The 25638-nt window shown below is 46.5% G+C and overlaps 1 protein-coding gene across 2 annotated transcripts in view; it reads left to right on the forward strand.

Annotated features, from left to right (window-relative positions):
- Positions 1-25638, forward strand: part of Klf13 (KLF transcription factor 13) — a 97422-nt gene that overhangs the window by 35027 nt on the left and 36757 nt on the right. Inside the window, exon 5 of one of the 2 annotated variants that reach the window (XM_076851437.2) lies at positions 4785-4800. In XM_076851437.2, the coding sequence (XP_076707552.1) occupies positions 4785-4800 (16 nt within the window). Of the gene's footprint in view, positions 1-4784; positions 4801-7285; positions 10236-25638 lie in introns of those variants that run through there. The other variant, XM_076851436.2, reaches the window with a different exon arrangement.

The following is a 25638-nucleotide window of genomic DNA, read 5'->3' on the forward strand; positions in this document are numbered from 1 at the left end:
ATTGATGAATGACAGCCTACTCTCCAGTGCTGAATAGCCAGGAACTGGGAGCCTAGGAAGAAGGTGTTTCTCTTCAGAGGCCTCTCTTTGTGCCTCCCTCTGACCTCCCCATCCTATACCGCACAAGCATCCCTGGCACACACCCATGTGGATTCCTTGTGGGCCCCCCAGAGATTTGGGTTTTTTTGATCCAGGACTCTGTGAAATTGATGATTCATCTGCCTTTCCAGAGGCCCCTATTCAGATACATTCCCTCCCTTCTTTAGAGGGGAGCTCAACCAGGTCTCCTCAAGCCCAGTGGGCTGGTGCAGTCAACCTGATCTGAGGCTAAATAGGAAGGCTGTGCTGGCAAAAAGCCCTGCTGGGAGACAACAGCTCTGACCCTGCTCAATGCTAGGAATTGAGGAGATTGAAAAAGTGACACCTCGCACCCAGACTGCCCACAAAAGGCTCACAGACCCACCCCACCCCCCAAATTGTACAGGTGCTCTTGAAGCTCTGAGGAGCTCATTCCCCGTATGGGTGGGGTGGTCAAGGGTGTCTGACTTGTGCCAGATAATTGAGAGTTGTGTCTTTCCGACAAGAGGGAGGAGCAGAAGGGAGCCAGTGCTAGGGACCAAGTCTGAGATCAGTCTTTGAGCTGGAACTAAGTGCTCAGAACCAAGCTGCACTTGTATGTGGCTGCTGCAGAGAAGGGTGGGTGCTGTGTCCGGGCTTTGGTGGGAGGGGATATCCCCTGCACTCCACTCCTGGCCGGCCTCTGGGAGGGAACACACTGTTCCCGCCCAGGCCTGTGGCTTGGGCAAGACCAGCCTGTGGGACGCTGTGTTCCCTGATAAGATGAAGCAATCGCTCTCAGTGAGTACTGCTCAGCTTGTGGCGGCCTCGCGGCGGCGCCAGGGAACATTTATGTAACCTCAGTCCCTGCCCACTCCGCGTCCCTTCTCCACACTGCACACTCCACCCTGCACCCCCACCCCACGCATCTGCCCCCGGCCGCATGTCCCCGAGCGAGCCCCTGTACCCAGGTACATTCCCTGTCCCTATGTGTCTCCTTCCCCCACTGGCTTTTCACCAAGCAGCCTGGTATACTTGTGATCAGGCACCTGAAGACTTCCTCACCCTGAGATACCAGCAAACCCTCCCAAACCCCACAGGGCCTGGCTTCTCCTTCAACCCCCACATAGTCTCCCTTCTGCTCTCTCCCTGCACTCAGCCTCCACAAAGCCAGTCCCCAGCCCCCTTCCTCTCAGCCCATTTCCTCTTCACAAAGCTTAATCTCCATCCTGTCTTGTGCCTTTCATTCTCCTGCTTCCCCCACCCCCAAAACACACAAGCATACACAGTTCAGGCCCCCTGAGCTCTCGTAGCTTCCAGAGTGGGCTCTCCTGGGATCTGGAGTGGCTTTGAGATTCTAGGAAGACCAGCTACCTTATGGGGGTCTGGATATACATTCCCAGCTCCCCTTCCTGAAAGCCACAGCCACTGTTATTTCTGAGTTAGTTGAGCCCTCTCCTTGGGAGTGTTGTGTCATACTGCGTCTGCCTCCTTGTCACATGCGTAGGAGGAGGCAGATACAGGATTTGGGTCCAGCAAGGGGAACACAAGTTTGCTTAGTCCAGTGGTGCTCTTTGCAGTGAAATGGGAGCTGGGCTCACTCCTGTAGGATGCCCATCTGGCCCCACCCTCACTCTGGTTTGCTCTGGTGCTCATTCAGCTCAGCCACACCACCCTGAGGTGGGTCCCCAGAACAGCGGTTTTTCAGTGATGCCAGAGAATGACACCTACTAGTACCTGAAACACTTTCAGGGTCCACAAGATCAGAGTTCTTTTCATAACAATCACATTATTTGCCCTTCATTCTCCCAAGAGTACAGTGGGATATTGCAGACGCTACTTCATGACATCATCCCTCTGGACAGCTACTAGAATGTATGCTTGGGTTTAAGATTTTTTTTCTTTTCTAATACAATACATATCAATGAATATTACCCATAAAAGCAAAGGCTCTTTAGGGACCCCACTGAGATTATAAGCAAAAGTGCCCTGGTTTATGAAGTTTTCTGTCCCCCTTTCCCTCAGCTCCTCTTCATTCTTCTGGCTTCTCCTTGTTAGCCTCCTGGAGGCCACTTGAATGCCTCCACTCGGGCTATCCAGCCAGAGTTGGTGCTGTTCCTTGCCAGCATGAATCATAACTTCCATTTGTAGACCAGTTTACTGGCTGTTGCTTCTCCTAGAACAGGGATATAGAGGAATAGAGAACAGAATGGGAAGGATCACATCAGTCAGGACCATGTCCCCAGGGCCAGGCATTGAGTACACATTCAGTAAAAGTATAAAGGGGCTGATGCCAGAGAGGCCATGAGCCAATTGCTGGTCAAGTGTCAATTTTAGACTTCTCCACCTTCCTCCATTTCAGCTTATCCTATATGCTGCAATTCTCTGCAGTCCCAGTATCACATGATCCATCTATAATTATACCTACTTTGTATGCTTCCCAGGAATATAAGCAGAAGGATCCTGAAAAGGACAAAGCCCCCAACAAGACCCTAGAGCTACTAAGAAGCGACAGTGAATCTGAGCCCACCATACCCAGATCTGAAAAGACCCAGTTGATGGGATAATGGATGAGAGCAGCAATGATAGCTAATATTTCAGGAGTAAATATTTGAAACATGCCAAACAGTGCCAAGGCTGGTTGCATATAACCCTCTGGAAACCTCACAGGAACCCCACTCAGAGAATAGGGCAGTATATTCATTTTCGGCTGCTATGACACCATAAACTGGGTGACTTAAAGGCAACAGTATTTTACATCTACCCCACCCCTCCAATCCAGTTGGGGATTGAATTCAGGAGTGCCCCCCCACCCTCAAACTGTATCCCCAGCCCTTTTTATTTATTTACTTTATTTGAGACAATTTCACTAAATTGCCCAAGCTGGCCTTGAACTTTCGATCCTCCTGCCTAAGCCTACTGAATAGTTGGGATTATAGGCATGTTGCACTGCACTTGGCCAGAAATTTACTCTTAATGTTCCTGAAACCAGAAGTCCAAAATCAAGACATTGGCAGGATTAGTTGTTTCTGGAGACTGGGGAGAATCCATCCCAAGCTTCTTTTCTATCTTCTGGTGTCAGGAACCCGTGGTGTTCTTGACTTGAAGATGTATCACTCCAGCTTCTGCCTCCATTTTCACATTACATTCTCCTCTCCCTCTCCTTGCCCCATCCCTATCCCTTCCTTTGCCTCTCCTCAGGACACTTGCAATCTCATCCTAAAATTTATGCCTTAATTGTATCTACAGACTTCTTTTTTTTCCACACTCAAAGGTCCTGGAGGTTAGGACTTGGACATATCTTTTGGAAGGCTATTGTTCACTCCACTGCAGATAGTAAGGAACTTGTTAAAAACCATACCATCAGCATGTGGTGGACACAGGGGCTGACGTGACACATTTAATACCAGACCTTTCCGAGATTTTAGTGACTAATACGCATTATGAATGTCCAAGCATAGAATTAGCATGTAGTATTTCTCAAACTCTTTTGTTGACAGGTTTTTTTTCCCCCTGAAACCAATTAGCAGTTTATTTAATACTAACATTTCTTCAAACATGATGTAAGAAATGTTGGGCCAGATATTTAAAAAATTATATTTAAATATTCCTTTTTTTTTTTTTAGGGTGGTTGATTAACAATTTAATTAACTTGCATAAAGCCCTGAGAACATATCTGCTGCTGAGTAAACACTTAGATATTTGCATTGACATTATTATTAAAATAATACTTATAGGCAAATTCTTTCTTTTTGAAAAAGAATATGTAAAATATTTAATTTTCAGTGTGGTTGATTGAATTCTTCCATGAAATGTGTTCTCAGGTAAAAGTTTTGACGAATCTTTTGTTAAAATAAATTAAAATGGTGGTGAATAACCTTGAATAACCACCCTAAGTAAATTCAATAGAAAGGTATTTGAATTATCCATCAAGCTAAATATTAAATATTCCTTTTAAATATTCCATTAAATATTCCTTTTTATTTTTATTAAAGGAACGAATGTACATGATTTAAAACACCAATAGCACAGAAAAGCTTACTACCAAAAGCATCTTCTCAAGTCAGCCCCACTCCCCAGAGACCAACACTTTTCTTTCTGATTTTAGTTGTTTGGGTGGATTCTTTCATAAGTGAACTGATTTTATTCCTATTTCTCAATTTATAAAATTTAGGTTGTTACTTCTTTGCCATGAAACTTTGAGTATTTATTCCACTGCTATCCCTTCTCTGACCTCTCAAATTGATGAATATATTATTTAAATCCTTTTATTGATTATCTTTTTAACTCTCACCCTGTTTCTCACATATTTATTTCTTTTGTACACTGGATCTTCCACTTTTCCATGAAATTCTCTGCCAGGTCCACAATTTAGTCCTATGAGCTTGGCCTATAATATTGATCCGGAACACTTACATGTGGTGCTAGGGTTTGTGTGACCATGACTTGGAAGTTCACATCTGTCTTCAAGGACCTGTGCTGGAATCACATTTCCTTCTGCCATCTCATTGGGTTGTTCTGAAGGATAAATAATGTGACACATGAAAAGCTCCTAACACAGTTTTTTGATTTAGAGCCCTTCACTGATTGCACATAATCATGGTATTTTAGTTTGCTTCTGATTTGGACCACAGTTTTTTTGTGCCTTATATTTATCCTGTAGTTTCTAATTGCCTCTCTTTTTTTTCCTTTAAAGAATAGTAACGTGCTTTCCCTGTGTCCTAAAGTTTATCCAGCCTCTTGGTTGTACTCTCTGGTACACAGAACTCACTTTCTTCCTGGAATAGCCTCCTATGAGCCCTGGTCTACTGTTCTCGTGGCCTCTGAGGCCTCAGCTTGTTCTTGACCTGAGATGCCCCTTCACTATTTACTCATGTCTCTAGCTTCTCAGTTTTCTCTCATTTTTGCTGGAGCCTGTGAGATATGAACTTGTAAGTCCCTAATCTGCTTCTAGCATTGGTTGTGACTTAGGAAAAGACTGGTATTTGTCCCAGCCTTGTTCCCTCATGGATAACCTGGTATTTGTTTCTCCCTTCCCTGTTTATTAAGCTTTGTGATCTCTTCTTTTTACTCAGGGGCCACCTTTTCTCACTTCCCTGCCCACCTTTGTTAGTCTCCTGACTTGGTCAATGTCTTCTTGGTATTTTCCTTCTCCTTCCCCACCCTCCCTCTTTTATCTTTTTTAAACTCAAACAAAAGCTATCTTATTTTGTTATAATTTCTTGTACTCTATCTTTTTTTTTTTTTTTTCTATTTTCCCAATCCATACCTTCTGTTAGATAGACATTGACCTCCTGGATCAATTCCCTGTAGCTTTCAACTTTTAGTCCCTCTTATTTAACTGTCAAATAGATATGGGAAATGATGACGGCTACTTGGTTTTCAAAGTCCCCTAAATACCCTTCCCCAGAAGAAGAGAAATAATGAGAATAAATTCAGCCTCACGTAGACCTGGGCTTCAGCAGTACTAGGAAACATAACACTGCAACATTCACATTTTTTTGGGATGCTTCCTTGCATATATTTCCAGCTTTTTAATGGAATTTTTTGTTTGAGCAGTGATATTTTCAATTTCTAAGTGTTATTTTTTTTGTTGCGGTGATGGTTCTCTGTGGTGTTCTGTTTGCTTTATGCATCAAATTTTGTCTCCAGTTCCTCAAAGAATTACAAATTAGAATTGTTAGGTTAACTTTCTCTTCTGTTTCCTGGCTTCACTGTTTTTCATCTGGAATTGGTGATTTTGTTGTTCTTGGCCTTTCCCTGTTGTGCTGCTGATTTTCCTTAGCTGTCTGACTATTCTTGAGTGTCTGTTTATATTTAAATCTTTATATTTAAAGATGTGTGGGTGGTGTGGATTTCCTCTGCTGAGCATAGGTGGGCCAGTTTCAAAGACTGGCAGTCTGCTTTAGGGTCTGTGTAGAGGAGGGAGGAAGAGTGACTGTGTCCCAGTGCTGGAAAGGCTAAAGGTGTCAAAGCACCCCCATCCACACCAATTCTCCTTAAACAGTTAATGTGATTTTTTGTTTGTTTTGCTTTGGTAAATGCAAGCCTGTTTCATGTTCTGAGCAAGGTGTGGGAGAAGGGGAGAAGAATTTTGACTATAAACTGATCTTCATGACCTCCCAACTGGGCTCACTGTGTTTGCTTTCTCCCCACCTGTGTAGGCCCCTTTTGGGGTGTTCTGGGCCACCACCCTATCTGTTACCATGCTCGAATCTAATAGGAACCTGTTAAAGTCTCCTCTGCTGGCCTTTGTTGGCTAGCCACACAAAGTTCTCTCAGAGAAAGAGGAGGAGGCTGGGCCCTGGAAAATGCCCAGACTAACCCCCTCATGTTACATACTGAAGAAACTGAGAAGGTTGGAGTGGTGACAGGACTTTTAGGTGTAGACAGTGTCTTCTTGCTGTTCAGGGATCTGGGAGCTGAGGTGTGGTTCCCATAGGGCCAGTGTGGGCCAGCTTGGCTCCTGCAAGCAGGTGGAACCACAGCATGAGCCTATACTCCCACTCCCCTAGGGCTGGGGAGAGCTAACCCTGCGTGGGCATGTTGGATGCCATATACTTAGGGAGTCCAATGCCAGGGACCACCAGTCCTGGCCCATATACAAACCATATACTCTACAACTTCTATGCTGGAAATGCTGCTATTTTATCCTGGGAGCTGTCATCTGCTTCCATCCCAAGTGTGGCAGCTGGGAGGCCATGGTTCACTGTGGTGAGCCGTTTCTGCAGATTATGGTCGCCATTGCAAGATGGCGCTGGCTCCACTGTGGTCTGTAACAAACAACTCCTTGTTTGGGAGAGTTGGTGCATGGTTTCTCAGCACCCTGTGAGAAAGTTCCACGTGGCAGCTTCACATTGGGGCTTGGGATGCTTTATTAAGGCTGGGAGGGGCATCCGACAAGGAATTAGAAGAAATATCAAGGGCCTGAATAAACTGCTGAAAGAAGATTCCTGAGTTGCGTCTTCCTTGCGGGCAAGGGGTCGCGACAGTTCACCTTTACCTTTACCCTGATGTATTTGACACAGAAGATGAAGAAGATAGGGCATAGGGCATTGATGAGAAGTCATAGTAAATGAGATGGAGCAGGAGTGTAGGGATAGAGAGCCACTCTGGGGGATGGTGAGTGGACACACCTTGGCCATGGGGGAGGGCAGGGACACATACAGAAGATCCTAGGTGTCACTGTGCACGCTGAGACTGATCCTCTGCTTCTGTCGCCCCACAGGTGAGAGGCCCTTTGCCTGCAGCTGGCAGGACTGCAACAAGAAGTTCGCACGCTCTGATGAGCTGGCACGGCACTACCGCACACACACTGGTGAGAAGAAGTTCAGCTGTCCTATCTGCGAGAAGCGCTTCATGCGCAGCGATCACCTGACCAAGCATGCTCGCCGCCACGCCAACTTCCACCCCGGCATGCTGCAGCGGCGTGGCGGGGGCTCGCGGACCGGCTCACTCAGCGACTACAGCCGCTCTGATGCCAGCAGCCCCACCATCAGCCCAGCCAGTTCACCCTGAGCCCCACTGGACCCACAGCAGCACAGCCCCGCCAGTCCCTCTGCCAGCCCCGCGCCCAGCCAAGGACCCCTACCCTGACAACAGCCATGAGCAGCCGCTCTCACCTCCTCTTTGTCAGTCCGTGCCCTTTCCTTTTGTAATAAGAAAAAAAGAGCAAGAACTTCATGAAAAGTCCACGTAAAAACACTTTTCTTCACCTCAGGTGTCAAAGTCAATTTGTTAAAAAAAAAAAAAAAAAGCAAAACAAAAAAAAATCAAAAGAAGAAAAAAACAAAAAAAAAATTTCAAAAAACATCATCCACAAATTGCACAATGGAGATACCCACAAAGTTGCGATTCAGCGGTGTCGAACCCCCTTTCTCAGGGATGGACACGTTCCACGAGGTCAGTGAGGGCACCCCTTCCTGCCGCCTTACTCTGTACATAGATTTGCACTCTGGAATTTTCTATTAGGTTTGGGAACACACTGGGGACAGAGCAGGCCAACCAGTGCAGGTGGAGCTCAGCATGCATGTGGGTCAGTCCATCAGCTGGGAGTAGATGTGGTCACTGACATTTGTGATTCCAAGGCAGATCCTTTAGTGGTGAGGCGTGTCCTCCCCCTCCCTTCTACCCATCCACTCAGCCTCCATCCTTGGCCACATAGGCTTGGCTCAAAATGCAGATGGGTCTGAGGGACAGGCCACCTCACGAGGGATGCCTTAAGCCATGACAGGTCAAAGGAGCACTCCACTTGGGGGAATTGTGGAGAGTGTCATCTGCCCTCCATGACTGGCACTGCCTGTCTCACTCCCTACCTTCAGGAGCCCTCTCCTGGGCCCCTTGGAAAAATGGAAGCAGAGACGCAAGCCCTGGCTGGACACAACATCACACCATCCAATCTCTAAGGAGACAGCCTGGGTTCTACCTGTCTGGGCCCCCACTGCCCAACAGACAACACCAGGGACCCTTCACTATTATACCATATTCTCTGACTGGAAAATAGAGCCTGGGAATTCTGGTTTTCTAAAATGATTTTATGAAGTGTCGGTGTACCCAGTTCCCTAGCTCTCCCATGCTGCTATGGAGTCACCTTTGTTTGAAACAGTGGGCAAGACCATCATGTTGCTTTCTCAGTCAGAAGGTCTATGTGAGTGGCCATGTGTGTGCATGTGTTGACAGCACTTCACAGAGACCGTTCAGTGGCAAAAGACCAGAACATTGTGACTCGGAACTTTTCAAGAGTGGCGCAGCCAATGTCATGGGAAGTGCTGTTGGAGAATGTGCATTCTCTTTTCTCCCCAGGGAACACCAGACGGAAAGTTGTGGGAAACACTTTTCTCAGACCCTTCATGTCTGGTGGTACAGACTGAGCCAACCTCCGGCTTCTCGTTGTCACCAGAACTTATCTCCCTTTCCCTCTTGCTTCTGCCTGCCCTGCCTGGAGACCCCAGGCCACGCCTAGCCTGCATCGCCCCATTGCCAGCCTTTTGGTAGGGGAGGAAAAGCAGAGAGCTGAGGCGGTTTCTTATGAAGCCTTGACCTGGGCTGGGTTGGTGTTCGAGCCCCAGACCAGGGCAGTTAGGCTGGATTCCAGCAAGTACCTCTGCAGACCTGTGGAGTGTCCAGCCTAGCCCTGCAAGGCCCATGTTGCGCCTTGCCTTCTTTTCAAGGGTTGGGGCCTGTAAATACAAGGCCCCAGGACAGAGTGTGTGTGTGTGTGCGTGTGTGTGTGTGTGTTGTGTTGGGATGAGTTGGGGTGAACTTGGGTTATAGTATCTTGCAGAGATCTCTCACTTTGATGAGGAATGGCCCTTGGGACTCAGTGGGCCATAGATGGGCTTCCCAGGCCCAGAGTGCCTTGGTTGTAGTCATTCTGCTTCCATCCCAGCCCACACATTGTGTGGGGTGCAGCACAGAAAAACCCCATCGATCCAGACCCAGCTGGAGCCTGTAGCTTCTGGCTGATGTGTCATGCCAACTTCAGAGTGGATGGGTGCCCTCTATCTACAGCAGCTGTGCACGTGGCACCATGCCATCTGTGATGCTATGGATACCTGTTTCCAGCTCTACTTATCTGGAAGTGGCTAATGGCATGTGGTGGCTTCTGTGTAGCACAGTAGGTACCCATTTGGTCTTTGACATTGTTTGTGCTGTGGGTGGGGATGGTGGGGCAGGGGCTATCTCGTTAGTGCAGATTCGGCCCCCCTGGCCCCCCTGCTGCCTTTGGGCCCTATAATAGCTCAGCTTGCATTTGGCTTGGGAGAGAGTAGAATATGTGGTATGGACCTTGAAGAAGAGAGCCCTGGATGCTGGGGATGTGGCAATCTTCATGTCTGGTTCCAAAGTGAGATCCCTCCCAAAGTTGTTTCTGTGTGAGGCAGAGAAAGCCACACTCTGACCACATTTCATGTCTCAGGAATTCACATTCCAGGTTCAGGAATTTTATTCCAAAGTCCTTTGGTGCACCCATGTTTATGGTTCCGAAGGCAGGGAGAGGGAGTGGCATGTCCCACACGGCCAGAAAAGCACTCTCCACTGGAGGAGCCAGGTGTCTCCTTGTGACTTGCCTACAGCGTCACAAGGGGTTTTCTAACTTCACATCTGTCTGCACATAGGAAGGGGAAAAAGAACTCTAAACCCAGTCATATTGGAATAAAAGAAAGAGCTGGTTTGTTTTAGAGTGGGGTGGGGGGTGGGGGAGGGAAAGTGGGATAGGCTGTTTCCAAAGAGAGCACTTAATTTAATTTTCCCTCTAAATGACCCAGGGCTGTTCCATCTGATAGATGGAAGGGTAATATTGCCTTAAAACAGAAATATGCAGGCATTGGCTATTTTTGGCAAATGAGTGTGTCTTCATTCCCAAAGTGGTTCTCGTTTAATGGCAGGGTGCGGTCCTTCAGCCATAGGCCTAGCCTGGGAGATGGGGGCAGGGCACCCGGAGGGAGTTCCCCCCTGGGTATCCTGGCTGCACCCTCCAGAATCATCTGGGGGTTAAATTCATCTCATTGAAGGGTGGGGGGAAGAATCTAAATCTCAGGCTCAGTTCACATGGGTTCTCATTAGCAGGTTTCCATCTCATCATGAAACGAGGGATGCCTTCTAAGATGTAGATTGTCTTCCCAGCCTGGGTCTACTTCAGGGTCTTTCATTTTTGTAGTTTATGGCCATGATTGCTGGTTTCGGTGGGATTAAGGGACCCATAGGGCTCCCAGAATAATAGTGAAAAATCAAATCTTTATTTGGGGACATACTTCAGCTCTAGCAGGCCACAGAGGCAGAGGTCTCAAAATGAAGGGTGCCTGAGTAAAGGGAGAGTTTCCCTTAAATTAAAAGAAAAAAAAAAAAAAAGACGTCTAAAAGTGACTGGACCCAGCCATCAGAAGGCTGGTGTTCGGCTCATGTCCCAAACAAGAAAACCCCTTGTCAGCCATATTAGGGGAATGGTTGTAAACTCCCCAAATGCCTACTGAATCCTACAGCCATATGGAAAAACAGACAACACAGCCCTTTCCACAAAGGGCCTTGGGGTCCTCTCCTGATGGGTGCTACATAGAGATGGGCAGTGATGCCCTGGAAGAGAATGTGGTCCTGGATATGCCCCTATGCATCTTGCTGCACTCCCCACCCATGGGATTTGAGGTGCAAGATTGCCCACCTCCAACACACCCACCTCTACTTTGAGGCCATGCATCGGGGTAGGTGCAGGATTTGCCACGGTGCAGCCTTCAGGTGCAGACCTCCGCACACTGGTGACCCCAGACCTCACCTGGGCAAGGGCTCAGATCCCTGGAGGATGATTCAGAGGTGGGGATGAGTAGAGAGGGTTGGTGGCTTTCTGAGGTCCTCAGTGAGTGGTAGAAGAACTACTGGGTCTTCATTCAAGATTTCTGTCTCCCAGTCATGTGGCCCAGCCTCTTTCTTGCCAGAAGCAGGTACTTAAATGTACTGCACAGGGTTTTAGCTCTTCCTAGGACCTCATCCAGGATCTCCGCTGGGCAGATACGCTACCCTACAGGAAGATGTGATCTGAGCAATAGTGTGGCCTCGCTTCTCAGCTCCTGGTTTTTGGTTTTTGTTTTTTTTTTTTTAACAAGGCTACCTGATTATTTTGATTTCGGAGAGGTGTCACTGATTTTTTGTTTTTAAATCCATGTTTAAAAAGGCCATTTGGTCAAAACTGCTGGAAGTTTTAAAGAGCTTGATGTATTAGACACATTTTGAATGATAAGAAATGCTTAATAAGTTAACCACATCTTTTGCTACCCAACATTTCTGTATGTCATCCTGGATGACTATATCTTCCAAAGCTAAAGTGCCGACATGGGCTGATAGGTTTTGAAAGCAAAGTAGCCCCTGGAAGAGCCAGGTCCTGTGGCTAATTTTCCTGATTCTGAAGTTTCAAAAATTTGTCCTGGACACATTCCAGAGAATTTTGTACCAGAATTTGGATGGGTAGTCCAGCTTACTACTGATAGATGCCTGAACACCATTGAGGGAGAGACCCTTCCTCCTGTTGGCTGGCTCTAGCCCTGAGAAGAGTGGAATCAGGCAGGAGCCCTGTGTCCAGGAGGGAAGAGGTTTCTACTAGCCCCTACCACTATTGGACTTGCAGTGTAGCCACCTGGCTTTGCCCAGCCTCTCCCTTCTCAATACAGCTTTAAAACATTACTACTTTTATTTAAAAATAAACAGGATGGGAGAGAGGCAGCCTCCCCTGCCCTGCATCATACATTCCAGGATGGGGGCAGGTGGAATGGGACAGGAAGTCAGAAAGGGGACAGGATGGATGCACGTGCAACTTTCTCCTGGGGATTCTGGAGTCTTTTCTCACTGATGTCCTCCTAGAGGACCTGTTGACTGATTTCTGCACATGCTTGTTTGGAAACCAGTGTGCAAGCTGAGTGCTTGCAGGAGACCATCACTGGTCAGTTTGTCCCTTCCACTCAGCACAGGAGCCTATTCCTTGTGCTTGGAAGATCCCCTCCACATTTCCACGCTCCCCCTCTTCCCAGCTTGGCACAGGCACCATAGTGGGGTGTTATCAACCCCAGTGTCTCTTCTCCAGTCAGTGTCTGTGGGTGTATGAGTGGGAGACTCTTCCCCTCCCTCACCTGGGAGAAGCCTCAGGTGCCCAGTGCTGAGGACCCCCATCAATGTCAGCATGGGGCTCTCTACTGAGCAACTATGCATTGGTGGGTTTGGAGCTGCTTACTGTGGCTCCCTGGTGACCAGGAACTGCTTGGGTAGTTACATTGGGTACACCCAAGTGACCCTTTCCCACCCAAAACCATTGGTGGAGCTTCTCTGGAATCATTTGCCAAAATCCCAAGGCAGAATCCAAGGGTCCAACACCATTTCCATCGAGTTCACAATTTCCTTTTCTGTAGAAATATTGTTTTGTTTTTGTTGTTTTTTAAAACCAATTCCCCACCATGCTTCCGAAGGCCACATTTCATCTTTTTTGGATCACTACAGTGAAGTATTACAGTTGTACAGTTCCCAATCTGGCCTTGGCTTGCTCGGATTAAACTTTGTATGTATTTTGTAAGGCATAGATTCTATATTGTAATGATGTCCTATGCAAAAAAAAAAAAAAATTAACGAAATTGTAAATTTTATTGTTTTAACATGTATGCATGTTTAGTGACGTTTACATTTTGAATAAAATTTATGATTCATTATTTTATTGCCAGAGCTGGTTCCTACAATGGGCATGTCTTGCAGAGGCTCTGGGAGGGGAAGGGAACTGAAATGGAAGTGAAACTCAAGCTTCCCTTATTGGCTGAGGGGCAGCAACTTACCTGGAACTTTGCAGGCCTTATTCTGGCAGGAAGACTATATAATGGTCTTATGGAGCGCAGGTTCTCTTCTGGCTGTCCCTTCCTGCCTGTAGGGTTCTATTTCAGATCTTGAGGGCTCCATTTCTCCTTCCATCCCAGTGAGCACAGAGGACAAAGGGAGATGGTGACAGCAGTTTCTTTCAAAGGGCATTACACTTTTCCTAAAATGTTTTAGCTCTTCGTTACTGTAGCATAATACCTGAGATAATCAACTTATAAAGAAAAAAGGATTACTTTGGTTCGTGCTTTCAGTCCATGGTTGGTCCCATTGCTTTTAGGCCTGTGGTGAGGCAGCACATTATGGTAAGAATGGGTAGCAGATCACAGCTGTTTGCCTCAAGACCAAGAAGAGGAAAAAAAGTGGGTGGGGTCCCACAATCCCCTCCAAGGGCATACTCCTAATGGCCAAAAGACCTCCCACTAAACCCCACTTAAACCTTGATCACCTCCCCGTAGTGCCATCTTGGGGAGCAAGACTTTGTCACATGGGCTTTAGGGGACACTTAGGATCTAAACTACAGCATCCCACACAAACACCTAGGTATTTCCTCCCCCTGGGCAGCAACAGTTGCATCTCTCCATCTCAGATACCTGTTCCTCTAAACCTTCTGCCCAGAGTCTAGAAACTGTTCCCACTCCTTACTACTAAAGTTCTTGCAGTCAGTCAGGGACACTGACTCTATAAAGTACACTGTCAGAGGGACAGGTCCAGGGAGCTGGAAGGTGTCTATTGATACCAGATGTGATCATTAAGTGTCCCTGGCTACCCTCAGAGGCAGGTGATGGTTCTCAACAGAGGTGATGGGAAGCCCACCATTAGGTGGGTGAGTGGGTCAGACCCTTGGCCTGTGCCTGCTATAGCATGAAAAAGAAGATACATGTGCCTCTGCATCCTCAGCCTGGATCCACACTGTTCTTAAATCAATACCTCTTTGCAAAGTAAATGAAAACCACCAAGAAATTTAAAATGCAAAAAACAAATGAAGGCATTGTAGTTGATCAATGGTTTTTTTTGTTTTGTTTTGTTTTTTTTTCCTGAAGCTACATGGACACTGGCAGGCATTTCCTGATAGACATTCCTGATAGACATTGTGTCTGAGATTAGGAGGAGGGGGTGTGAAATGAATACACCCAAGCACATACTGAACAGCCATAAACACAAGGACACATTTTCAAACAAAATCTTTGCTGGTGCCAAGACATTTGGAGCTCATTATCAGCTGGAGTCTTTCCCCAGGACAGCCGCTGTTCTGCCTTCTCTGAGACAGTTTCCTTCTTGCTCAGGAACTTTTGTAGCTGGCAACTGCAGGATGGATCCACTTCCATAAATAGTGGTGTGTTGATAGTATCCCTAGATGCTTTAAAAATATTGACAGGAAAAAAGGAAAAAGTGGTCCATCAGTTATGTCACAGCTGAGATTTGAAAGAGGCTATAAATTCCTACTGGAGTTCCTTTCCAGAAGACTGGACCATATCTCAGGAACCAGGAGTCTCCTGAGTCCTGAAACCTCCTCAATAATATAGGAGGAAGACAAGACTTCAATAAGTGTGTTTATCAGCTTTTTTTTTGCTGTGACCAAAATACCCAACAAGAACAACTTAGAGTAGGAAAGACTTTTTTTGCCTCATAATTTCAGAGGATTTAGTCCATGGTCAGCCAACTCCATTGCCTTGGGCTTGACTAGGGGCAGAACATCATGGGGGGAAGGCATGGCAAAGGAAAGCTGCTCAGCTCATGGCAGCAAAGACTCAGAGAGACAGAGTGGGGGGGACCAGGTATAAGATACAGTCCCCAAGGGCACATCCTCAGTGACCTACTTCCTCCAACATGCCCCATCTGCCTATAGGTATCATCCAGTAGTCTATTCAAATAATTAATCCTTCAAATGGATTAATCCACTAATGAGTCCCACCTCTGAACATCCCTACATCACCGTCAATACATGAGCTTTTGGGGAACATTCCATATCCAAACCATAACAACAAGCCAGAGGCTTTACTGTTGTGGTGTTTTAATAAATAAATATATTAGTATGTTTTACATGCCACATAGCACATTTTCTTCTCATTGTCCCGTAGACAATGAAGAAAAGTAGGCAAAATAATAAAGCATCTTGAGGAGGATCTGTGGCTGGCAAGACCTCTGTGACTCAATGTCCTGAAAGTGATCAGTTTCAGGACATTCCTGAGGCTGAATCCCTCTGCATTTTTTTTTTTATCAGAACTTGGTTTAAAAAGTCAAAAATTTTGCCATTAGGTGAAGGGCCAAGGCTGGTGGCATCCTGGTCAGGTTTAGGGTAGCATCTGGTGGAGGGAATGACAGGCTCCTGTCATCCTAGAGGACAGAGACTGGCCAAGGCCCACAAATTACATCTGCCTCTCAAAGAAAGGACTTACCATTGACCTGAGTCTGTTTCCTGTTGCCAATAATATAACATCACAGACTGGGTAAGTTATAAAGAAAAGAGGTTTATTTTTGTCTCCGAGTGCTAATGATTGAGGGGTCACATCTGATGATGACCTTCTTGCAGGCAGGGTCCTGAAACAGCTTAGAGAGAGAGAGAATGAATTTGTCCTCTGTCCTCTGGTTTCTCTCCTTATAAAGCCACCAGTATTCAGTCATGAGGGCTCCACCGTGATGACCTCTCCTAATCACACCACAGATGCCCCACCTCTAAGCATTATAGTCCAATTAAGCATCTACCCTCTTAGTACCTCACTATGTAGATTAAACTTCTAAAGGGATAAGCCCTACTCAAACCATAGCACTATCCCTCAGTGCTGGCCTGCTGGCAGTGATTGCCCTGTTGCTGAAGGAATTCAAGTAGGTGCTGAAACACTGCTTGCAAGAAATGCCACGAAATAATTTTATTCTAGAAGGAGCCTGGTTAGTGTACAAAGGAAAGGCCACAGGGTTTTCCAGGGGGATTCACTGGGGCATAATCATCAAGACCTTCAGACATTTTCTCCTAGTCTGTCAGTAATGTTGGAGTGTGCCTTGGCCTTTGGTAGGTTGGGATTGACTGCTGAGGACCTTGAATAATAGGTGAGGCAGTGCGTAATTTACACCCATATGTAATGAGGAAGAGGGTGCCTCCGTTCCCCTCCACCCTGCCAAACATCACATGTATGTGCCATGATACAATTCTTAGTGGGAAAGTGATCACACCCAGTAAAGGCACCCAGTTTTTCCTGGCAGGGGTAATTTCTCTGCCCAACTTTCTTGCACAATCACAGATCAGGGAGCAAGATTCCATAGCAGTAGTGATAGGACAGGTATGTTTAAAAAGAAGGTAGTGTTCAAAATCTGGGTCCTGGATTAATTCCCTATTACTGTTGTAGCAAGTTTCCACAAACATTGGCCTAGAGCAATCCATGTTTATTCTCTTATAGCTCTAGAGGTCTTAGCTATGAGAGCCTTACCAGGGCTAAAACCAAAGTTCGTTCCTCCTGGAGTCTCTGAGAAGCCACCTACATTCCTTGGCTTGTGGCCTCTCTCTGTCTTCAAAGCCAGCCAGGGTCACCTCTCTCTGACCTCCTGCTTTCCCCCTATGAGGACCCTTATGATTGCATCTGGCCCACTGGGTAATCCGAGTTTCTCTCCCCACCAGTAGGTCCTTCTTACATCTTCCTGAGCCCAGGAAGCAGAGCAGCAGTGCAGGCTGTGTGAGAGAAACGCAGGGTTGGATGAACTGCCTCCTGTCTGGGTGGAGACCCCTGTAGTCCCCACAAGGGAAACATATGTGGTTGAATTAAACTAAACTGTTTCTTCCAGCTGTGATTTTTAGTCCTTCATAGTATTTTCCTTTAATTTCTCACCTTTGGAAAGCAGAATACCAATGAAATTGTTTATCACTGTGCTACAGTTCTTAAAAACAGGTTGGTCCTCGGGGCTGGCACCCAGGTGACTGTCCACTGCCCACCCAGTGTGCAGAGCCTTGCTCATGGTGGTGACCTCACAGTGCTGGGGAAAGGACTTGGATCTTCATGCCAGGCACAACCAGCCTGAGCCTTCAGCTCTCAACGGGCTGTCCATGCAGCCTTGGAGAATCTTTTGAGGCTCGTCTTCCATGGCAGTAATCAGTCTTGGCCATGGACTGTATCAGGTTATCAGAAATTCTCAGGATCATTATGTGCCAGGAGCCAAGACGGCTGACGGCTGGAATTGTGCCTGTGCCCAGGCCCTCAGCCCCCTCAGGACCTGGCCTCCACTCCCACATTTGCTGGGAAAGGGATCTGTGGAGAGCAAGCCCTGCTGAACTATCTCAATATGGAGGGGGCCAGGACCAAACTGTGGGAAATGGAGGCTGACTGGCCCACATGGCAGTCCCCTGCCCCAGACACCTGCAGGCACCAGGTGGTCCAGCTTCTCCACTTTCCCTTAATGTTTGACATGCATCTTCCCACTGCAGACCAGGTGCCATGCTGTGAACTTGTTATGTCATTGTCATCTGAGCAATCTCAGAGGGAGGTGTGAACATTCCTAATTCAGGGTCACAGAGGAAATGAGGCTCGAAGAAGTAAAGTGGATCTCCCAGAGTACATACTGACAAAAGTCAGGGAAGGATCTTGATCGGATTGATCCATTGACCACCACTGCCTTAAACTCTGGATTAAATAGAGAATTATTCTAACCAATTTGGGGGTGCCCCTTTCTCTTCCCTGTCATCAGAGGGTTGTCCCAGAAGACCAGTGACTTAACAACATGGAGCTGAATATTCATCTCTGTTCTGGTTGCTTGTTATGGGCCTATGCCCAGCAGCCTATCATTTCCAATGCAGTGTCCCCCAAGATGACACACAAACTGCCCCCTGGGGACCAATCCCAGGCACTGTGGGTCTCAAGCCTCCATTTGGAGCCCTCCAAGCAGCCAAGCAAAGCCTTTCACCTACATAGCCATGATTTCCTTAGGCTACCGGTGTGTCGAGAGGCTGCACCTACCCACTCAGACCTCCTGGCACCTAGAGACGGCCAGCGCAGAGCAGTGACAATCATTGCTCTCATTTCCAAAAAACAGGTGGGAAGCCCTGGTGACCTCAGTAGATCTCCTGATTCTTAGTTCCAGGGCTCCTTTCTTTAAAAATGTTTTGATTGTCACATATTTATGGAGTGCACTGTTATTTTCATATATGTGTATACTGAATAATGATCAAATCGGGGTAATTAGCATGCCCATCACCTGAAGTATTTATCATTTCTTTGTGGTAAAACATTCAAAATCCTTTCTTCTAGCTTTAAAAATATATACTATGTTATCATTAGTTGTATTTACCCTAACACCAGAATCTATTCTTCCTGTGAAATTATAACTTCTTACCCAATCTCTCCCTATTGGCTAAATAATATTTCACTGTGTATATGTTCTATATTTTCTCTATCCATTCATCAGCTGATGGACATTTAGGTTGTTACGTTATCTTTTTTTTATTGTTGGTTGTTCAAAACATTACATAGTTCTTGATATATCATATTTCACACTTTGATTCAAGTGGGTTATGAACTCCCATTTTTACCCCATATACAGATTGCAGAATCACATCAGTTACACTTCCATTGATTTATATATTGCCATACTAGTGTGTTACATTATCTTGGCTATTGTGAATAGTGCTGCAGTTTAAACACAGGAATGCAGATATCTCTTCAACATACTGGTTTCATTTCCCTTAAATGTATACCCCCAGAATGGGGTTGCTGGAACATATGGTAGTTCTAGTTTTAATTTTTTGAGGAACCTGTGCATTGTTTTTCATATTAGTTGTACTAATTTATATTTCCACCAAAAGGACACAAGGATTCTTCCCTTTTCTCCAAATTCTTGCCAACACTTGTTATCGTTTGATAATTCTGGGGCTCATTCTTTATGACTGTCCCTATCCTAATATCTTCCATTCCCAACCTCACAACATTTGGGTCATGAGAATTACTTATGAATTCTCCAGGAGCACCAGGTGAGGATCCACAATAAACATCAATATGACCTGTACAATCAGCTGCTCCCTGTGCACCTCTTAGGAGGAATCATCAACACAGATCCCTGCACACAAGGTTGCTGAATGATTCACAATAGTGTTTTTGGCAAATTGTCATTGCAAGCTTACACTGATGAACAGAACTGTCCCCTGCCTCTTGTCTGTCTTTTAACCATAAACATACTCTTAAGAGTTCTCCCATATCAATCGCTGACTTTACCAAAAAAAAATTTTAAAAGGCAGGTTACAAAACACTATGCAAAGTAGAACCACATCATATGTAAACGTTTTTCTCTATGTGATTATGTTGTCATGTAGACATGCCTACAAAAAAAGGCACACAAGAGACTTAAACTCCAGCCCTTGTTATCTTAGAGTAATGAAAAGCCAAATGACTTATTTCCTTGTTTTTGTTTGTTTTCTAAGTTTTCAAAACTGCTCACATACAACTTTCAGCAGCACTTCTGTGAGGCAAAGATCTTGCCTAAGGCAAGGTACAATGTGCCCCAACTCCATCCCAGGGACCTCCACCAGCAGTCACGGCCCTACCCTTGAGGAAAGGGTGTTGGGACTCACCCGACCTGACCCCAGCGTGAGTTCACATGCAGATGTGCCCCCATGGTCACCTACACATCAGTGCAAAGGCATGATGTAAAGCTGGATGTGTCACACTACCATCCAAAAGTGGCACCGCCAAGTTAGCAAGCTGCAAAGGAGCAGGAAACATACCTAGCAGTGCCGGGTGCTCCTCCTGCCGCCAAATCTGCCATGGACTGAATGCCTGTCCCCGTCCCCCAACCCCACCCCACCCAGAATTCATAGGTTGAAACCTAATCCCCCAATGGGATGGTGTTTGGAGGTGGAGTGTTTGGGAAGTGATGAAGTCGGAGGGTGGATCTCATGATTTCATAATCCTCCTAAATTGAATCTGTGCCTTTATAAGAGACACAAGAGGGATAAGTTCTGTCTTGGCCATGGGAGGATACAAGGAGTAGGCAGCCCTCTGCAAACCCAGGAGGCATGCCCTCACCAGACATTGGATCTGCTGAGGTCTTGAACTTGAACTTCCCTGCCCCCAGAAATGTAAGTAATGTTTAAGTCACCCAATGTATGGTAGTTGGTTTCAGTAGCCTGAGCTGACAAATATCCATATCCTACCCACCATGAAATCACATGGGGAAGGTTAACCCCAAGGTCAGGACAGGGTGGTTCAGAAGGGGCCCAAGGGGGTTTCAACTGTGCCTGCAACATTACATTGATTTAGGATTTATTAGAGCAGTTGTCAGGAGCAATGGGTTTATTGTTTCCTTTCTCTGTATTTTTTCTAAGTAGGAAACATTTGAGTTACATGGTCTAAGGATGGGGCTCCTGTGTGTCACCTGGGCTTATCCAACTGCAATGTGCAGATGTGTGTACAGATGGCTGTGACCAGGCTGCACCCTGCACTGGGCAGAGGTTTGCTCCAACATAGAAGTGCTTCCAGGGAGTCTGGCCGCTGGATCACAGCACTAATTTGGACACAAGCCACCAAATAACAATGGCGGGGGGGGGGGGGGGGGACCTGACTGCTCTGGCTCCAGCCAGGGAGGAGAAGGGGCTGAGCTCCTTGCTGAGACGCCTCTGAAACAAGAGCAGTTTTCATGAATCTGCCCTAGTGTAGCGAGGGATGGCAGATACCCGCCCTGGCACCTGCAGACTCCTGAACACCAAGAGAGGTTGCTGTTCTTCTCCCCAGATGGCACTGTGCCCTGGGACAAGCACCGGAAACTGTTTTTCCTTCCTGTGAACAATAGGGTAAAGAATGCATGGTCTGTCTACATTTGGTGATGGTTGTAAAACTAACTGAGAAAAGCCAGTGGAAATGCTTAAAAGAAGTCAAAAGCAAAATCTGTGTATTTTATGGAGTGTTGAGTCACGGTGTTCAAAGACTTGGAAAGTAATTCGATTTGTTCTAGTTTTTAAATTTGAAAATTCTAGTCAAAGTAACTCCCAATAAAAAGGCTTTACAAAAGCAAATAATACACAATACAAAACCTAATGGTAAAATCTCTTTCCATCCTCTCCCACCTTTGACTACCCTACCTTCCACACCAGTTCCACCATCCCAGGCAGGGTTAAACCCTTTCTTACCTTTCTGTTTTTCATTGGCCATTCTCTTAAGCCTCAATAAAATGCTGGTCCTCCTGTTTTGTGCTTTATGAGTGTTTGATAAGATATACCGACTCTCTGATATGGAGGCTGAATACAGTAATTAACTCCTTCTCCTCCCTGTCCCTCCCACATTCTCCACCTCCTGTTCATGGGGAATGTTTCAACTCTTCTGGAAACTACTAACACACTTTCTCTCTCCTGTCTGTCACTCCACCTTTGCTCTGTGTTTTGACTCCCATTTCTACTCACTCCCCAAAGCCCCAGGTGCTTTTGCAAAGTTTGACTATAATAAAGGTGGATTCCAATGGTTCCACCCTGGGCTGAGCCCACCAATGTTACAGTACTCACTGCACAGGGAGTTTACTTCTTTGTTGGCCTAATGTGGACACCTCCATCTCAGCCCACTCAAAGAATACATTCCCAGGATCAGGAGCAGATTGGGAGCTGGGCTTGGTGATGTGCACCCCATAGTCCCAGCTACTCGGCAGGCTGAGGCAGGAAGAATCTCTTGAGCTCCAAAGTTCCAGGCCAGCATGAGGAATACAGTTAGACCCTCTTACAAGATAAAAATAAACAAATAAAGGAACAAATTCATTGGGTGAATCCATTTTTCACTTTATCTGTACCTCCAAGTCATATCACATTTTAGTTTGCTATGTAATTGAAACTTAATTTTATTATACACTTAATTTTTTTCTATAGCTTTTAATCCTTACCAATTTATTTATCTGTTTATTTTTGGAAGCAGGAATAGAACCCAGGGGCACTTAACCATCGAGCCACATCTCCAACCCTTTTTATTTTATTTTTTTATTTTGAGACAGGGTCTCTCTAAATTGCTTAGGGCCTTGCTAAGTTGCTGAGGCTGGCTTTGAATTTGTAATCCTCCTGCCTCAGCCTCCTGAGCCACTGGGATTACAGGTGAGTGCCACCATGCCCAACTTCCTTACCTCTTATTTGCAGAATAATAACATGCTTGTGCCTCACCTCAGTTTTACTATCTTTTTGTCCCCTTGCCTCCTCTCCTTCTCTAATCTGCCCCCCCCACACCCTCTGGTGGGTCAGTGCATAGTATAAATCTCATATCTTTCTTTCTCACTTTCCTGGAATATATGCTCAAATAATGGTCCCAGAAAGGATATGTGGCAGGTGGGTTTGTTTTTTTACTTATTCTTTTTTTAAATACTTTTTTTTCTTCCATTTGGGAATACTCTACCACTGAGCTACATCCCAGTCTTTTTCATTTTTGAGACAGGGTCTTTCTTTTTTTTTCTTTTTTTTTATTTTATTTTTTAGTTGTAGTTGGACACAACACCTTTATTTCACTTGTTTATTTTTTTGTATGTGGTGCTGAGGATCAAACCCAAGGTCTCGCATGTTCGAGGCTAGCACTCTACCACTGAGCCACAACCCCAGCCCAGAGAGACAGGGTCTTTCTGAGTCGCTGAGGTGAGCCTTGAACTTGTGATCCTCCTGCCTCCATCTGCAGAACAGCTGAGTTTACAGGCATGTACCATTACATCTGGCTGTTTTGAATCCTCAAAATTCTGAAAACATTGCTATTCTGTCCATTATTGATTGATAATTTAGCCCAATATAGAAAACTGAGTTCAAAATTACTTCCCTGTTCTTTTGTGTGCATTGTAACACATGGGAAGCCTGACACACTAGGGTTCTCAGCCTTTACAGCAAACGTCTTAACTTTTACTGTTTTTGAAGTCAGTCAACTTATCTTGTCCACTGTTGCTCTGCACTTTCTTATGGACCTTTCTAAGAGCAGGAACCTGTATTCCATGGGGCCCTTCATCTGAAGACTGTCTCTGTAGGTTGAAATGTGTCTAATATATTACTGCTAATTTTCCTCCTTCACTGTTCTTTCCTTTATAGGCTCCATGTTACTTGAAGGCGGACTTGCTGAATTGATCTGCCTATCTCTTACTCTTTCTTTCAGGATTAGCCCTGTGTTTACTTTCCTGTTTTTCTCCTGGTCTGCTCCCAAGCTGAGACAGGCCTCTCGACTCAAATTTCACTCATCCTCTGAAGCCCAGACCACACATCATGCCCTGACCCTGACTTTCTTGGCACCTTGTCCTGATCCTTACTAGGTTGCTGATACAGGAAAGGACTCTTCATTCTCAATGGGCTGTGGAAGAGATGGAGGATCTGGGGAGAGCAGAAAGGGAGCTCTGGAAAGTTATGGGGAGGATGTTGAGGGACTGAGAGGAACTTTGGGTTAGGGCTGTGTGGGAAGTTGGGGGGTGTTCAGTGGGGCTTTAAATGATGGTGGGGGGCCAGGGAGGACTGTGGATTGGCTTAGGGTGGGGTTTGGGGGGACCTGGGTGGGACTGTGGGAAGCTGGGGGTGGGACTATGGGGAGCTTGAGGAAGCTGTGGGTTGAGCTTTAGGGGCTGGGGGGGGGACACAGAAGCTCTGTGTGTCAGTCCTTGGGGGGCTGGGGGTGGTACTGTGGGGTACTGCCCTGTTCAGACCATCAGGGGCTCCAGGAACAGGGAGAGCCAGAGGGAGGGAACAGGCCAGGGGCCCTTCCACAGATTCCCAAGGCTCTGGTAAATTCCTGGAATTCATGAACTGCTTGCCTTGAGGGGTTTTCCGTGGAAACCAGGAAGGCTTGTGATTCCTGTTTGGCCTGATAGGTTGAGATAGCACTGGGGACTGTAGGGAGACCTCTGGTGAGGAGGGGTCCTGACATGGGTCATTCCCGGCAATGCAGACTGGCCACATTGTCTAAGGCCCACAGATTCTGCTTTCCTTCACAGGCCACTGACCTCTGGGGGAGATGACAATGCTTCATGTCCTCATGTCCTGTTAAGTCTCTAACACAACACTCCCAACCCCCACTCCCTCCACCCCTGCACAGCAGCCCGTGCCCTGAAGGCAGCCTGGCCCTACCCTATGGGACCCTGACCTGTGACCACCACCGTACATCCCTATCCCCTGGAGTGTTCACCCTGCCCCTTCCCCGTGTTCATATTCCAGTGTCCAGCGGGGTGGGGCCTCTGACTTGGCCTTCATAGTGAGGATGCAGTGGGTTGTAGGCCTCAGAACTGGTTTGCTGTCACTGTGGCTGCTAGAGTTTGTGTTTCTGACCTTTTAAAAGTCCTTCTACCCCCGAGAATATGCTGCACCTACCCTGAGACACCCCCACTCCCACCCCGCTCTTACATGCATACTACTTCCATGAAGGAAAAACAACGATGCTGTGTGGTGGTTTCAGGTAATCATGATCATCACTCTCATCTTTCTTTGCACGTTGTAATTTTAAGGTGCTGACAAAGACCCTCGGAGAGACTTGGGGTGACTCCACCCTTCTCATTTCTGAGGGGGCCAGGGTCTCAGAGTCTCAGCACCTTACCTCATTGTGACTGGCCTCTGTACTTCTAGGCCCTAACGTGCCCTGCCCATCATGACCTGTTCCAGCATGGAGGCTGTCCCTATCAGTGTCCTCATAATTGGACTCACCAGGTTCCTCTGGTCCTGACCCTGACCTCTGCTCATGTGATCATCTGCCCCTGCAGAGGCCTGCAGGTACCCGGAGTCACTGCCTCTTCCTGTCCCCAAAGGTCATGCTGGGGACCACTGCTGCTGTTTCTTTCCTCAGGCTCCTTCCTCCCTGTTCTGGAGTTGTCTGGGGATAGTCAGAAGGAAGCCTGGAGATATCTTGGGCAAGACTCACAGGACCAAATAGCAGAGTGACTTGAGCAGGTGATAGTTTGGAAATTCAGTGAAGAGTCTGCTCAAATTATTTTAAAAGTGGGAGCTTCTGCCATGATGCTTCTAGAAGTGTTTTTTTTTTTTTTGTTGTTGTTGTTGTTGTTGTTTAATTGTTATTGTTGTTTTTCTTTTTCTTCTCAGCAGAGGGGAACTATTGCTAGAAGCTCTGGATTCATTCATGCTCAGGCTCGAAAGAGGATCTGCTACCCATGAAGATGGGTAGGTGTAAATTCTGTAGATTCCACCCAGATGACTCAAGGGTCTCTTTCCTGGACTAAGACACCAGCCACCACCTGTTCGCAGTCAAGCCTTCTCAGATAGCCTTTAACTCTGGAGGCAGAGGAGAATGATCCTTCCTTTTCTAATGAGAACCCACAGCAGGTCTC

The sequence above is a fragment of the Callospermophilus lateralis genome, chromosome 3, assembly GCF_048772815.1.
Source record: "Callospermophilus lateralis isolate mCalLat2 chromosome 3, mCalLat2.hap1, whole genome shotgun sequence".
In the NCBI taxonomy this organism is placed as follows: domain Eukaryota; kingdom Metazoa; phylum Chordata; class Mammalia; order Rodentia; family Sciuridae; genus Callospermophilus; species Callospermophilus lateralis.